The 17,527-nt window shown below is 39.9% G+C and overlaps 1 protein-coding gene across 5 annotated transcripts; it reads right to left on the minus strand.

Moving 5' to 3' along the window:
• Nucleotides 1–8,762: 8,762 nt before the first annotated feature.
• Nucleotides 8,763–15,044, minus strand: LOC126790133 (uncharacterized). Of its 5 annotated transcripts, none has more exons than XR_007671669.1 (9): nt 14,926–15,044; nt 14,093–14,755; nt 13,079–13,519; nt 12,383–12,899; nt 10,681–12,143; nt 10,302–10,589; nt 10,083–10,198; nt 9,689–9,756; nt 8,763–9,474 (listed from the first exon to the last, which is right to left on the minus strand). XR_007671669.1 is itself a non-coding variant. In XM_050516278.1 (6 exons), exons 2-6 carry the CDS (start codon nt 14,625–14,627, stop codon nt 10,423–10,425), a joined length of 3,123 nt encoding a protein of 1,040 aa, XP_050372235.1. In that variant the 5' UTR covers nt 14,628–14,755; nt 14,926–15,044; the 3' UTR covers nt 9,919–10,422. The 5 variants fall into 5 exon arrangements, 1 of the variants encoding a protein (XP_050372235.1); XR_007671668.1 differs by having other exon boundaries at nt 8,769–8,937; nt 9,314–9,474; nt 10,083–10,589; XR_007671667.1 differs by having other exon boundaries at nt 8,769–8,945; nt 9,314–9,474; nt 10,083–10,589.
• Between the last annotated feature and the right edge of the window lie 2,483 nt (nt 15,045–17,527).

Raw genomic sequence — 17,527 nt, forward strand, 5'->3', positions numbered from 1 at the left:
TTATTACTTGTTAACTCCCCATATGCAATTGGAATTCGGGAAACACTTGTGTGTAGAGAGACTTGTGAGTTGGGATAATCACTCATAAAGGTAGAATATAGACATCCGTTGTGTAGAACAAAGAATCCGCACAACGATTCAACCATACACCATCAAATACAAGGTGTAGTGCAAAGAGGCTGGCTGGGATTGATACCCTAGCGCCATCACATGTAGAAGGCAAGGCGAGAAAAATATACTCGCACACGATTGGCATCTATTGCACATGATGCCTATGACAATTTGGTATCAGAGCAGATTTCGATAACTCGTGCACAAAGTTGTGAATCTGCTAGTTGCGGGAAACAAGGAGACCACAACGACGTTGGAGGCAAACAAGGACACCACAACGAATACAGTGGTTGAAACCAAGACACACCACAAGACGGGACAGACTGATCACCGAACCAAAGGTGGAGAAGGAGCGGGCCTAGTGGCAACTAAGGACACACTAAGGTTCCTTTGTTTGGAGCTAGTGGCAACCAACAACACTAGACTCAGCATAGTAAGGTGAAAACGGCGGCACACCAAGACTATTGCATATGTGTAAACTAGGAAACACTGACATTAAATGCACTTAGTGTCAACTACGACACATGGAGATTGCACAATCAGCGCACTGAACTAACGATGGCATGCGGAAGTGATTGCTTAGTGTCAACTAGGACACACTAAGACCCCATACTTTGGTGCAGGCAGTCACCAACATTCAGAAACAGTTAGTGTCAACTTGGATACACTAACTCAGATTAAACAGCGCACGGAGCGGACGATCACCCTGGTGAGGCTAACTTTCCCGCAGCTTGTCCCCTTGGTTAGATCAATCATCCTGCCTCTATTTCTGCCTAGCGAGGCTAACCTCCCCGCTAGCGAGGCTAATATGCCTAAGGCACGTTCAAGGGTGTAACAAACCTCTGCCACTTGCTTGACAACGTCCTCGAAGTGATTATGGGTGGCTGATTCTGCATCGCTGGTGTTGCCTTCTCGCTGATCTGCATGTCTAGCAAACTCCTCCTGCATGTCGTTGACATAAGCTTGCTCCGCGTCGTGTGCTTCTCCTAGTTGTACAACCTGGTCCGTTAGATCCATTGTACCTTTTCCTTTGAGTACTCCTTGTTCTTTAAGCCTCGATTCGTTGCACACTTTTTTAACAAGATTGTCCAACCTTGCTTGCCTTTGCTTGGCATCAAGATTAGAACAACCAAGTTCTTTTCCTTGCTTGGTGTCACATCCTTGGTCCTTGATCATCATCTTGCTTTCCTGCATTGCCGCCAACCTCCTAGTGAACTCCTTCCAAGCTGCTTGCATATCATCCCCGTAGCATTCGCCCATTGCTTCGTGTTCTGCCATAGCTTGATCTTCCACGACTTGTTCTTCTCCATTGAGCATAACTTGGTCCGATTGACTGCTTCCTTCCTCTATTTACAAGAATGTGATATGGTGCCCATTAATCCAAGTAAAGTTGTACAAGTCCAAGAGCTTCTCGTATCTCCCATACCTTGGACTCCATTGCTTGAATTCTCCACGTGAGCAACCCTTGCTTCGATATAAGATTGATCGTAGGTTAAAGGTTTGATCTATGAGTTTCTCTACCCATAAACTGATGCATCTATACACAACAACAATTTTGATCTATTCGAGCGACATCTTCTCTACTTCAAAGTCTACATCATGTCTTCTAAAACCGTTCGTGGCTACTCCTTTCCGGTGCAGTGATGCTAGCATAGTTATATATCCACCCACATGAATTTGGATGTTCACAAACACTTCCAGTTCTATAGGGGGTATAATCCAGTCCTCCCATGAGTCATGATGCGACTCTACACTCATGGCGTTCAAGTAAACTGTTTTGGGTGTTTCGGAGTCTGATTTCTCCTTGGAGGCAATCATAGTGGCTGCTATGTGTCTATACTCGCAATGTCTTGCGAAATGACATTCTTTTCCACATATAAAACAGCCATTAAACCGTCCCCTATTTATAGGAGCAATTAATGTGTTGGAGTTGATTCCATTGAATTTTTGACTTTCTCCAACTGCCTTCATCCTTTTCCGACTGACCCTATCTTCATGCACCACGTTCTCCTTGGTTTCTACATGATTTCTAGTGCTTGAGCTTCTCCCAATGTCAACTGAACTATCCCTATGCAAGCTATTGCGGTCTTGCACTTTTAAAGGTGTCTTGGCATTCCCCAACTGCTCGGCAAAGTCCAACGAATGTTTTCGAACTAAGCTTGTCTTTCTGAGGTTTCTTAAGGCCGTACTCGCCACTTTCTCCTCTCGGACTGAGGTCTGTTTTGGACTCTTGACAACGAGAACATCTTTTTCCATTGCTCATTCCCCATCATTGTTGCCTACGCGCACTAGCATTCCAATGTTGGTGTCAAGTCCTTCTTCTTCTGCCTTCACATTGTGCGCAAGGTCTTTCAATTACTTGATGGACATCTCCATTCTGCCCATTGATTGGGTATTGCGGTTGAATGCTTCATGCAGCGTCGCCATTTCCCATCTTAGTTTTCTGATTTGTTCCACTATCGCCTTGAGTATATCTTTATCCATCATTGCTTGATCCTTGAAGAGCTTCTATCAGACTTCGGAAATTGTTTACTGAGTCTCAGTGTATCCAAGTTGACACTAAGCCCTGCCGCACGCCATCGTCTGCTCTATGCGCTGTTTAATCTGAGTTAGGGTATCCAAGTTGACACTAACGGTTTCTGAATGTTGGTGACTATCTGCAGCAAAGTATGGGGTCTTAGTGTGTCCTAGTTGACACTAAGAAATCCCCTCCGCACGCCATCATCAGTTTCGTGCGCTGATTGTGCAATCTCAGTGTGTCCTAGTCGACACTAAGTGCATTTGATGTCGGTGTTTCCTAGTTTACACCAATGCAATAGTCTTGGTGTGCTGCCGTTTTCACCTTACTATGATGAGTCTAGTGTTGTTGGTTGCCACTAGCTCCAAACAAATGAACCTTAGTGTGTCCTTAGTTGCCACTAAGCCCCCTCATTCTCCTCCTTCTGTTCGGTGATCAGTCTGTCTCGTCTTGTGGTGTGTCTTGGTTTCCACCACTGTATTCGTTGGTCTAGTGTATCAATCTCAGCGCTTAGTGGGCGGTTATCAAGGGCAGTTGGTGCATGATGAGAGGGAGGTTATGCAAAAGGGCAGTTGGTGCACGATTTCAGGGGCAGTTACTTGGGCAGTTACATGCCTTGGCAAAGCATGCAAGCCTGCCACCTCGTCTTGACAGTTAATAAACCTAGTAGTGGGGGCTGTCCACTACATCTAGAATAATGGCATGCATGACATGTGTCTTAGGGAAGTTGGGGATGTCAACTTCCATGCTGATTAGTAGGTTTAAATAGCTTGTAGGTGATGCATGAGACTTTGGGGAAGAAACACTTGTAAAGATCTATGCTAGATTTGTAGGTTGTACTTTGAATTCCATATATGAAAAAGATCTGAGTGTGTGTGTTTGCATGATCCCAACCCCCGCACAATTGGGAAACACTTGTGTGTAGAATGACTTGTGAGTTGGGAGTTAATCGCTCATAAGGGTAAACAAAACGTAGAGATTCTGATGCGTAGAAGGAAGGCTGGCTGGGATTGATCACCCTAGCACCATCATAGGTAGAAGGCAGGCAAGAAAAATTAGCTTGCGCACGGTTAGCATATATTGCACGTGATACCTGTTATCGTATATGGATATCTTTCTGACTATCAATAACCAAACGTTTTTTTGGTTACTCCTTTACTCCAGTTTCGTACTTCCTAATCAAATGCTCATTTACATGTTTTTACATTTGAGCATTACACCCTTGTTTTATTTCCTTTCTTAAGGATCTTACTTCGCAGTGTCTCAGCTTTCCAGTCTCCGAGTTGGATTCAATTGACGCATTTGGCGTACTCTGGTGATTCTCTCCTTCTGACCCTGTCTCTTACCTTCTTGTCGAACCAAGTTGGCCCATTGAGACTTAGACACGTTCTTTGTTTGATGTTTGAGTCTTTCATTGCTACCTTCCTCATTTCTATTTATTTTCGTATGTATTTCATTTGCTCCTCACTTCTTATCGTCAATTTGTTTATATTTTATTCATAGCCTTGTAGTTTTGAGTTGATAAGTAGTCGACATGCCAAGTTGAAACCATGACAGTGCCTCTTAAAGTCTCGACGACAAAGGCTGATCTGATAGATCTGGACACCTCACTGACGATGCCTCGCAGTAGATATCTCGATCAATGCCACACCTTGATTCCCTAACGACCCTGAAACAAAGAGAAAAATGGAGGCTAAAACCCGCCAACATTCACCGCGACGACGCTACAATACGATTTTCTTCACTCAATTTTATTTTCTTACCTTTTCGTGTCCATCGTTTCCAAACCAGAATACACGTGTCCAGATCGTATCCAAGCAAGCATACGTGTGTCCAAAATGTTTCCAAGTAAGCATATGCATGTCCGGACGTATTTGAGTGTGTTCGGGCGTATCGTGTCAGTGTCCGTGTTCATCACGTGATACGTGAGGTATTGTACGTGTCCGTGCTTCATAACTTCTAGATATCAAAATAAAGAGATTTATTGATACCCAACTCACCTGCGGCTCAGTAATCTTAAGTTAATTGGTCGAAATCTCAACTATTCTCCTGAAGTTTTTTTTTTAATTATTATTATTCTCTTGATGTTAACTTGGCACAGATATTCCTCTAAAAAGAACTACTACTTGGATATGAGTTGACAACTGGCAAGATGTGTATAGAAGATGTTAAATTGATTATTGATTAGAAAACAGCCATTTTCATCTAAACAATGTTATCTGAATTTATTTTTAGTAATTATTAAAGAAGGCTGAAACGTGAAAGCTAACGATTTCACTATTTTAAGATGTCATACATCAACCATGCACGAGAGTTATACACCTAGATAATATTAGACTATAGTGACAGCTATGCAGCTATTTTCATTTCTAAAATGATAAGCAAGTAAAGTTGAAATTGATGCGAGTTATAAATGGAAATCTAATTGAAACTTGTACAAGTTGACAACTATAATACCCGATTTGCATCCTCAAAATCATGAAATAATCAGTAACTAACCTTTTTGTTTATGAAAGGGCAGGGGACTTGTTGTACTTTTTTTTTACAACAAGGGGACTTGTTGTACTTAGATATCATAGTTTATATGTTTTACAATAGTTAATACGAATCATCAAAACTAGATTCCAAGAAAGCCAGACTTACGTAGTTCTATGTGACCCAATTCCATATATTAAGCACTTGATCGTTTAGTAACGTTGTTCCCTATTACGTCTTTATGATTTCAGACTTTCAGTAGGCTCAAGAGGCAAGCTTTTCTCGAATAATAGTAATGGTTTATAGAATGTAAGGGCATGTTCGGTATCATTTTGCAATACTGTTTTCAATTTTACGAATACATAAACTTGAGTAGATTGCGGTTTGATTTTAAAAACAAACAAAACGAATTCTGGGATCAACTCATTAAGTCTGAATAAAATTGTGAAACGTATTTTCGTTGTTCTCTCTATTTTTTTAACGAGTTAATTTCGTTATCGGTACTCAAACTATTGTGGTAAGGTCAATGTAGTACCTCAACTTTGAGTTGTACTAATGTAGTACCCAAACTTGTAATTCCCTATCAACGAAGGGTCTGAGCTCAATTTCTGATACGGTTTCGTTATCTCGGTCACATGTCCCGCACGTGACCACAAAAAAAAAATTTAACATCGATACCCAAACTCTTGTGGCAAGATCAATGTAATACCTCAACTTTGAGTTGTACCAATGTAGTACCCAAACTCGTTTTTCTCTATCAACGAGGGGTCTAAAGCCAATTTCTATCACAACTCCATTTTCTAGATCACATGTCATAACTTCTTGTATTTTCTCTTTTTCTTCTCATTCTCCTTCACTCTCACTCCTTCCACACTGTATTTCTGAGCTCAGATTTCGAGGCAAAGTAACACTACGGGTTGTGTTTCTTCCAAACTCTTCAATCACGATGACGACTTCTCCCAGCTCCGCCTTGAGCCACAACATCGTCTCCCTCACATCCTCCACCTACGACATTCTCTCCCTCCACCTACGACATTCGAGGCATGTAAAACGGTGCGGTCGGCGGTCGAGAATCTCAGAGTGAAGGTTTGCGATCGTGACATGTCGATGGATCGGGGGTTCCAAGAAGAGGTGGAGGAGCTCGAAGATGGTGTTGGTGGTGAAGGAGGAGGCGGTGGGGATGAGAGGAGGTGGAGCACCTCAATGAAACACTGTGGTGGTGAGGTGTCCGGAGCATAATGAGAATGGGTTGGTATTTTGCCCAATTTGTAAGTTGTTTCTTAATTCTAGATATTTACTATAAGAGTTTCTTATTTAGGGCCTTAGAACCCACATAGAGTTATTTAGGTAAATACCCTTTTTATTTTGATCCATAAGACGAAACCGTGACGTAAATTGGCCTTAGACCCCTCATTGATAGTGAAAAACGAGTTTGAGTACTACATTGGTACAACTCAGAGTTTGGGTACTACATTGACTTTGCCACAAGAGTTTGTGTACCGCTGTTGAATTTTTTTTGTGGTCACGTGCCCTGCACGTGACCGAGATAATGGAGCCGTAACGGAAATTGGGCTCAGACCTTTCGTTGATAGCGAATTCCAAATTTGGGTACTACATTGGTACAATTCAGAGTTGAGGTACTACATTGACCTTACACAATAATGTGGGTGGTGAACTTTTTTCTTTTTGACACCCGCACCTCTCTTTCAGTTTGTCTCTCTCTCTCCCATAAGTTCCATCGAGACTTTTCCTCTCTCTTCATCTGCCAGGGCTTAATTACAGCTTCTTCATGACTATATATTTCTTTTTCAATCAAAGCGGGCAGGATCATGAAGTAGAGAAGAATGAAGAACTGAAAAAAATCCCTATATATTGGGTCATTGAATCTGCTATATGAATTGACAACTAAGCTTGGGAGATATGATTGAATTATCATCTTGAATTAGAGATTCAAGAACTTGCGATTCCATATATGCATGGGTGCTTAAAATTCGTATACTGTATCTGTTTCTTTTCTTATAGTTTTCAACAATTTAGAATCTATATTGCAAAACAAAGTAGTAATCTCCCATGAAAACTGAAGAATAGTGACAAATGATCTTTTCTCTTCAAAGAAAAAGAGTTTGACTTAAGATTGTGCATAAACAGAGTGCCAGACCTTTTTTTTTTCTTTTTAGAATAGTTTTAAAATAGTCGTACCGAACAGATATTAAGATCTCAAAAACTTCTAATTTTATCCTCCGTTTTTGTTTTGCAATCCAGTTTTACAAAAATATTTTCAAAATAGGTTACCGAACACACCCTAAGTACCTTTCCTTCTATTTAACAGCAATCACATCTCCAATAATGGTTTCATTACCTGCTTAGTTAATATCACTACAGATGTAAGGAAATTAAAAAGATGAAACTGTTTTGAATTTCATTTTTTTGTCATTACCAGATTTGTTGATAAATGTGTTTGGTAAGCTTAATAATAGAACTATGACGGAATTAAAACTGATTGGGTGAGCTGCTATTAATCTGGGATTCAAATTTGCTCACAGCATCTTGAGTATGACTCGCAGCATATTTTTGCTACAGGCCATTCCCAACCGTTAACCGTCTGCTTTCTTGTGGGCGCCGACTACATAGTGTTTTCCGATGGTCCTGCACTCTGCCGCTGCTGCTGGCTGCAAATCTCAGATGAGCCAACACGGTGTCTCAACTGCATGCAGCAGTGCAGAATGAGTCAACCACCCTTGTATCTACATCACATCATCGGAGCTGGCACACTACCCCAAAGGCCTATCATCTCTTGCCTCGTCTTTGTAAACGTAAAAAGCAGCAATATGAATATTTCCCGGGGGGAACTAACAAGAGAACTCTCAGCGTCGAGAACAAATATTGGACCGGGAAGAAAAGGGGGTAAAGTCAAGTCTAAGCGCATATGGCACGAAAAGGAAATCCGATTTCGGTAAGACGTGATCTGAATCGTAGTTCAGATTCAAGTCGGTTCAGTGAGGGCGACCGCGAAAGTCACCGAGTTACATGTTTCAATGGCAGACATTGACATGATGGCATCTGTATCCGACATTACACCGTCAGTGTTCCCCAGTTTCAATCAAACCAGCTTCCAAAGGGGTGCAGAAGGTAAAGGAACAATTTCGGTGGAAACAACCTCCCCCTCGACACTTTCGACCCTCCATACATTGCCGGCAATGGCTCATAACTAAGAGTGCTGTAGATTTCTGATTTTCTGATTTCCTAGTTAGCTCCTTTTGGTTTCGTGAACAAGGCAACATGTAAGACCTATTCCCATCGAGTCGATATTTTGATGAGCAAACCTTGCACCGATGAGCAAGGTTGACAACAAGGAAGAACGGAAATGATTTATATCTTCCTGGTCTTTTGGTAGTGAATATACACGTCCGCTGGTTCATGTATCAATATGTTGCCCCGAAACGATATCCCAAGTCTGCTGAATTAAAAATTATGTGGTTATAGCCTGTAAGTGGCTCAAGTTAGTGATGTATGTTATAAACTTCTAATATGTGCGTAGCATTGCCTCAAAGTAACTGCATACATAACCCAAACACTTATCACATGTATACCACAGAAGTAGAGGACAACGCGTTACAGTAGGCCACACAAGAACAAACTGCATTTTCAACTTGGAACCAATTATTTCCCTTAAAAGATATCTCTAACTGGTGACTTATTATTTGAAAAAAAAAAAAGATATGGATGGGAGGAAGAAACATCAAAAATTAAAACAGAGGACACTCGGTAGAGCAAATGATTGATTCTCAAGTCGACCCAAAAGGCAGCAGTAGTCGGACCATCCAGAGCGCAACCTAAAGAACTTGGGGTGAAGGATAAGAAGTGCAACCAAAAAGAAAATATAGAAAAAGGTTCAGATGTCATTCAGAGCAACTCTTAGACAACTTGTACAAAGACTAATAGGGTTTCCATGTTTTCTGGTGTTCAATAGTACTACAACTGCAAGTATAAATGCAGCTACAGAAGATAATACGCTACGGATCAAACAGACAAATGATTTTACTGCTAATCCAACTATCAAAGGGTGGGGATAATAAAGCCAACATTTGTCTGTTTGGTTTAGTGGAAGTTCCAATACGAACTATACAACTATATCTGAAGTACTTCAGAACATATAAATCAGATGTTATATCAAGAAACGGAACTCAACCCTGAACTATTATTAATTACCTGCTAAAGTCAATATTCCATTCACCACGAATTTAAGTAAAGACCGTAAATCAGGTGATCCGCTCATGGCCATATATATGATGCAAGTCTGACACAACTCATCCCAGCATAGTCCGATACCACTTGAACTTAGAAGTAGCTTTACCCAACCAGAACCAGTCCTAAAGGGGAGAGGAAAAGAAAATAGAAAAAAAAAACAAAGGAAGAAGAAGAAAAGATGTGGCAGGCGTAAGACACCAATTTATAACATTGTCGCAAGATACTTCTATTCATTTAATATAACCTCAACCAAATTCCCAAAACTTTCAGAATCTGAACAGAGGCTTGACAGCATAAGCTCTCTATACGGAACTATCAATATCTATGACTCCATACCTTCATCAGTGAAAATCAACCCTGTGAAACTGTCTCAGAAAGCTCCAACCAAAATCACCATGAATAACCTGCATGTGTTTGAGACATAACAGGCCAACCATACCATCAAACATAGATAAAAAATGGACCTCTGACCAACCATATCGACACACACAAAGAACAGAACAGATAAAGCTTCTCAAAGAAAAAGTAACAAATATCACACAGATAGAATCAGACACAGCCCAATCTAACAGAAAAAATTGAAATGAAATTGACAAATGAATATGTTGTTGAAAAGACAAGTGTGCACCAACTTAACAAGAACAAAATACTGAAACATAAACTGTAGCAATATTTATTAACACAGTTGAGTAATTCAGAAAGGAAAAAAAGAGTTAATGATCCAACATACATCAATTTGTTAAAGAAGCTCACTACAAACACTGGATGGATGATTGCAGATGGTATCATAACACTCTTGAGATACAAAAACCACATCCAGTTCAGCTCAGAGACCGATACGAGGACCTGCAACCAGATAAACAAAGAAAGAGTATACTTATGAAGAGGCACACAACAATAGAAAGACTGAGCAATCGTCTAATGAGAGGTGGCAGCCCATTCCCCATACTGTTCGAGCTCCTCGAATAGTCCCTTATATTATGCTGGAGTCTCTATCATAGCAGCCAAACCCATAAACATCTGCAGAAGAGGTAGTTTTGATCCCATAGTCCCAGTCTCAAATCATAGTTTCACAAGTTTTCCTCTTCTCCACTAGCATCATCAGAAAACATATCCCCCTTAGATGTCAGATAGCTTCTATTCTGCGACTTCAGCATTTTGTAATCCTTCCTGGAGCCTGCTCTGTAAACATCATCCTCATTAGCTGACTTGTCATTATCACTTTGATATTTGATATCTGTAGGACAGCAAAAAATCAATATTTAGCTACTCCAGTACTCCCAACAATCAACATGAAAATCAGTATCTACCACATTTGTTAAAATTACCAGCTTTTCCGAGATCTTCCATTCTATTCAATTCATCTATAAAAGTTTGTGAAGCAGGACCTCCTTCACTGTCAAGATCATAGACACCTCGACCGCCTGTTTCCAGCGATCCCTTTGCGGCTAAGTCCTCTTCATTTGAAATGACCATCTGATTATTACTTTTCTTTCTTGAATAATTCATTAGAGAACCCAATTCCTCATTGCCATCTTCATAATGCTTTAATTCATCATCACCATTCTCTCTTTCAGACTTTTGATGTTTGCCATCAGGAGATTCTGACCTAGAGCGCCGCCTCTTGTTTAGATCATTTTCATCTGAACTTCTAGGGGATAGCCTATTTCCTCTCTGATGCTCACGCGCCAGTGATATTGATCTGGACCTTCTTCTATGCCGCTTTGCTTTTTCATCTCTACTTTTATCCGCTTTATCATTGAGGCGCTGCTTTCGTTCAGGTGATTTTGACCTTGACCGCCTTCTGTGCTTCAATTTGTGTTGATCAAGTCTTCTCGGGGATGACTCCCCTCCCTCAAGCTTAGGATCCAAAGAAGATGACCTGGACCTTGACCTTGACCTCAATTGCTTTCTATCACGACGCTTGTATTTTTTATCTCTAACTCCATCAACCTCAGAGTGCCGCCTCCCTTCGACAGATTTTGACCTTGAACGTCTTCTATCATGATGTTTTGATTTTTCATCTCTCAGTTCACTAGTTTTCTCTTCATAGAGGCGCTTACCTTCCAAAGATTTTGACCTGGACCGCCTTCCACTATGGTGTTTTGATTTACGATCTCTAGTTTCATCCGCTGCCTGTAGCTTTGCTTCCACGGATTTTGACCTAGACCGCCTCTTGTGTTTGGATTTGTTATCATCCAGACTTTTTGGAGATGACCGCCTTCTGCGGTGCTTACCTTCCACTGAAACTGACCTGGATCTCCTTCTTTCTCGATGCTTTGATGTTTCTTTGCGGGTTTCATCTTTTTTATCATTTAAAATCTCTTTATCCTCTGGTGAACTGGACCTAGAATGTTTTCTGTGCTTGGACTTGTCTTCATCACCTTTTGGAGATAACTTCCTCCCCCTATGATGGCCTGGTGATCTAGATGCACCACGACCTCTACGTGGAGAACGTTCACGTCGATGTTTGGGTGATAACGAATCAACTCGATGTGATTTTCTTGTTCGAGGAGAAACACTCCTACTCCTATTTCTCCTCGAGGCATACGACTGATGATCATCTGATCGATCTGCATCCCGCCATCTACTTCTTTCACTGCCATTCCTGACATCTCTATATGACCGCCGGCCGTTGTCATAGATTGAATGGTGGCGTGACCTGAAAGGGGATCTAGACCTACGACCTCTTGCATAGCGGGGTGGAGAGTAAGAGGGAGACTTCCACCTACGGCGATAGTTGATAGGTGATCTTGATCTGGATTTCGACCTTGCACAAGGTGATGGAGACCTGCAAAAAGAGTAAGTGTTAGTGAAAGTACTTTGATTAAACCAAGAAGCACTACTTTTAGTATACATATATACCAATGAGGGTGAAAATAAAATTTAGTTCGATGAAACAATTTATATCAATGACCTTAAGAAAAATGGCATGATTTAATGTCAGACTTTAGATGACAAAAAGTATATTTTAACAGGAGTAAGACATGTAAAGGTTAGACGTAATCAATTCAGATCAATGTAGCATACCTAGATCTTTCTTTTGTTACAGTCTCTTCAATTTCCACTCCATCGGCTTTTAATTTCTTACTTATTTCTGCTGCTCTGGCTGCAGCTAACTCTGTAGCTGACTTCATGGTCGCAGCTCGGTTAGCAGCCTGTTGGGCAGTCATGGTTTGCTGCATAAGCAAAGCCTGCTGGAACTGCATCTGTTGCATTGCAACAGCTTGCTGCATCACCATAGGCAAAGATGAAGAATTCATTTGAGAATTTGTAGCAGATTTCTGAGGAAGTGATTTTGCCATCTCAACATTCAACGGACGGCCTCCAACATCCATACTATTCAATGCCAAAGCAGCAGTTGCTTCTTCGGGTTTTGTGTATTCTATATAAGCAAAATGCTTTGAATCAGTGATGGTACATTCAACAACTGTACCACAAAAGCTAAAAAGTTGCTTCAGCTGTTCCACAGTGAGAAGTGGGCTAAGATTGCTAACTTGAAGCGTTCTCTTCAACACATCAGCCTTCACAGCTTTGTCAGAGAAACCTGAGTAGAGGAATCATATTCAGTCCTTGCAGATTTACATATAACATATAAACCGCAAAAAGGGGCAAGCGCATCTTCAAAGTAAAAGAGAAACCAAAGTCGACATAAGAAAGTAGCGAACATAACATAACATCACATGATATATTATTCTACAACCAGATATCATTATAGAGGTATACCAGAGTCTTTGTTTGACTGAGCTTGTGCGTGCACCTGAGCTGCATGGGCTTGAAGAGCCTGGGCAGCAACAATTGCCTGAGCAGCAGCCATTGCAGCTGCAGAAGGTGCCATAGGCACCTGACTGACAGTTCCCATGTTAGTTGTTGCAGCCAATGCAGTCATTAGCAGCTGGTGAGGTGGGTGATTCAACTTACAATCGGCTTTGGCACACCGACCATTAAGGTATTCTCTACAAACTTCCCCAAGGGATGCTCCAATTCCAGGTAATATAGCCCCACCTAAAGCACCAGGAACAATTCCAGGAATCATTCCCAATAATCCAGGAAATGCCCCTGAGACAGAACCTGAATAATTTGGCATGTTAGGCATTGTTTGGTTGACTAAATTTGGAAATGTGGATGTGGGAGCCAATCCTAGTAGTCCTCCAGTACTAGTACTACCTGCACGGCAATAAAGCAAATTTTCATTGTCATGAAGATAATTAGCAACTTGTACATAATTATATGTGTACAGTTTAACCTATCAGCAGCACTTTTAAATAATGAACAAAAAGAAAGGGGAAAAAAACAATATTTTTTGCACACGAATTACACCTAACAAGTTCTTTCTAGTTCCAATTTTGATGCAATTTATCTTGTGGATTTTCTAAAAAAAAAAATTGGCTAAAGCCACATGTATAGATATACTCACAATAGACACACGAAAAAATAGCTCAGTTTCAGATCATTTCTCTATGGGACCTTTCGCTATGTAGTGGTTCCACCAAAAGCAGACATCTAACAAAAACCAGCAAAAAGTGCTTAATATTTGTGACAATTTTTTGCCTAATGCTGAAAAGTGCTCGTGATATCTAGGAAGTACATTTTTTTTTAGTTTTAGAAACAAGCCCAACCGCGACCAAAATTGACTTGGAGAACCTAAGAACTCCAACTAACCATTACTCTCAACAGTTAAAGTAATGCCTGACTAAATGCATTTACATAATTCGATAAAAGCTCAGAAATTGAAATTACCTGCACTGAAGAACACAGGGAAGGGGCTTCCCATGATAGCTCTCCCATTACACTCGATGGTCACCATGTAATTCCCTCGTTTTGGAACCACATAAGTCACTGTATACGTCCCATCACCCATATCCTTCACCATTCCCTCTGCCTCTGAACCGCCAACACCATCTCCCGGCATAACCTTCACCTTAATCTGTGCACCGCCATTCGGAACCTTCCTCCCATCAGAGTCCTTCGTCACCACCGTAAACGAAGATGGCGCACAGGCCGTGCCACCGGCAATGCCCGCCCCGGCAGCAGTGCACTTTGCAGCGTCCACCGGCCCAATGGGCTTGTTAGCCAAGTCCTCAGCCTCATCTGATTCACTATCGGACCCGGCAGCAGCGCCAGCCTCCTTGTCTTTGCTTCTGTCCACATCCTTGAATGTGGCATCGAAAGCAGCTCTGGCCGCGGCGGCTGTCTCAGCCTCACTCTTCACCTTAGCCTCCTCCGCCTGCTTCATCCATATCGGCTTCACCACAGCTAGGTTCCGATCAGCCATCACTGCCCTAGTTCCGCACCCAAATTCCAAACCCTAGAACCTTACTACAACTCAATTCAATTCAATTCAATGGAGGCCGAAACTATATCAAACACCCGAAGCCTCCATTCACACAGTTCTTCACAGCCCTAGAATCAACCAAAGCAGATTACGAAATTGTATAGGGAAAACAAAAACCTAATAATTTAAGAATCAAAAGTTTCAGAGTAATAAACCTAATCTTGGAATGATCGCAAATTCAGAGTAATAATATGAAAATGAGGATAAGATAGGCGTCGGAAAGAATGGAAAGGCGTACCGATGGTGTTAACTTCCGGACGGCGTAGAATCTGGGTTGGCGATAAGGTGGGATATTTCGAATGGGAGATTCGCAGTCTCTCTCTGTTTTTATCCCTTTTTGCCCTTTTTCTTCCTTCCTTCACTTTTTACTCATACCCTCCCGTCATCCCGACAATATATTGCGAAAGAACCGCGATTATACGTCATTTCCTTTATTGGGGATTTTTTTTTCTCATATTAAATTCCGACAACGTTTTACATATTTAAAATATCGGTACTCAGACGTATTCACAATATAATAACCGTTTTAAAAATCAAAATTTAATGATTGAAATTGATGACAACATGACTAAGTATTAAAATTTTGAGCGTGGAATAACTTTTGATCAAATTTCTTAACCAAAAACACCATATACAGCCCCCCACACTTAATTCACACTAGACTCGTGCTCGTGTCATGCACTTGTTATTTGTAAATCGTACTTATTTGCTAATAGAAGAAAAATGTTAAAGTAATTTGTAATGTTTTTTTAAAGGATAATTTTTTTATGAAATTGTGTTTAATATTAAGAGTGTTTTAGGCTTTAGAATAGTAGAGGTTAATTTTTTTTTGTCTTTTATAGTTCTAACCCTTATTAATATCTTTTATTTTAGTTAATCACATCTTCACCGATAATATAGGGAGTTCAATTTTTTAGTAAAGTTGTTTACACTAAAGCCACGCTTCCAATTGTAGTAGTGGAGAGTGAAATTTGTTTCATAAAAAACTCAGATATCTCTTGCTATGAGGACTTATCCAAAGAAGAAAAAATAAAATAAAACCCATGTGAATGTTAAAATTGATCAATCATCCATTTCAACTTTTTTAAGTATGACTTTGTTGGTCTTTTTGGCATGTAATGTCTATGATCTGAGCAACGGGAAGGAATATGGATGGGCAGAAACCAAACCAGGTTTCAAAATTGGCTGAATCAGACTGAAAAAATAGTTGCGGTGACCGAACTGCTTAAAACAATACAAGAAAAGGGAGAGGACTGCACCGTACCGCTGATATGTGAATCGAAAACGGTGGCAGTATGTAAACTGAACGAAAAAAAACCGAACAACACCTCATTATATAATGTTTAAATATTTTTATTAAGTTTTAGTCTTTTAGGTCTTTAATAATGTTTGATTGGAATAGAGTAATGGTTATATGTAGACCTTACCATGTCTGACTCTAGAGAAGACGAAGGGAACTGACTCTAACCATGTCAGCCAAATATGTTTTAACACAACAACTCTTCTATCTCTCTCATGGGCTAGAGTTAGTTCCCTTCATCTTCTCTCTAAAACATATCTGGCAGACATGACTCTCTTTGATTAAGGGGCTCGCCCTATAAGGGAATGAGTCATTGAGTCTTCTCTCTCATACATCCTAATCATCTATGTGGCTCTCTTCTCTCTAGGATTCTATAGTTTTTTTATTTTCATCTTCTTATGCTGTTTTGGTTTTTGATTTTGATATTTTTGGTTTCAATTTGGGGGATGATAATTAAAGACTCGGAAATGCATTGATGAAGTCATGAAGAAGATGTCGAGAGAAACAAAAACCTGTCAAAAATTTACACCGGAACCGGCTCGCGCCGAACTAAATTTTCATTGCACCGATAATCCAGCTCCTTGCATTTATAGTTCGATGCTCGGTGCTGATTTTTCACAAACCAAATACTCCGGGTCGAATACGAGTTTGGGCCTAACCCGATCCGAGTTGACCCACTCCCAGCCTTAGGAAGGAGAGAAAGCATTTGTATACTTTGTTTATCATGTATTCTGAGAGGGTTTTAATGTGGGAGAGACTTAGGGATAATCTACAAATCAATTTCACTTTCCTATAAAACGGTTATATCTTCTTAAGTTACTATTTTTACTGTTTGTTTATCTAATTCATATGTTGCAGACTTATATTTAAGAAGGGGAATTGAAACTATTATAAAAAGTGGTTACATAAGGAAAATATGTTTAATTAGTATCATTCAATTTGATCTATCAAAATTGAAAGCGTGTACCATTTAATTTAGTCACTGTACTGGTATAGTATATTCTCATCAATAGGGAGATTGTGAGTTGGACTCACAAAACACTTTTATAGCATTTTAATTGTTTGACCAACTAAAAGAAGAGAAATTTTACATATATATCACAAATCTCTTAATACACACTCATACTCAATACACCACCTATTTAAATTCTCATTCTCATATTTTTACACAATATATCACATAAAGTACCTAAAATACCTTTGAAATGAAAAAATCACAAAATACCTCATTATTTATCTATATTGGGCTACTTTTTAGTGTGATTAATTATAAAATATATTAACATTTTATAAATGTTCATGTCGTTTTATATTTGTTCTTACGAAATATTATAGTCGCAATTTTTCTTTTCGAATTCTTTAAACATGAAAATAATAAACAAAATAAAGAATATATATAAAAAAAGAAGGTGGACATTTATTTTTTAAGAACATAAGAAGATGAAAAAAAAATTAAGGAAAGAAGATGAAATTTAATGAAATGAAAATCATCATTTAGTTTCATTAATTACCTTGTTTGTGACTAAAAATAGAAATGATC

This window comes from Argentina anserina, chromosome 4 (assembly GCF_933775445.1).
Source record: "Argentina anserina chromosome 4, drPotAnse1.1, whole genome shotgun sequence".
NCBI lineage: Eukaryota > Viridiplantae > Streptophyta > Magnoliopsida > Rosales > Rosaceae > Argentina > Argentina anserina.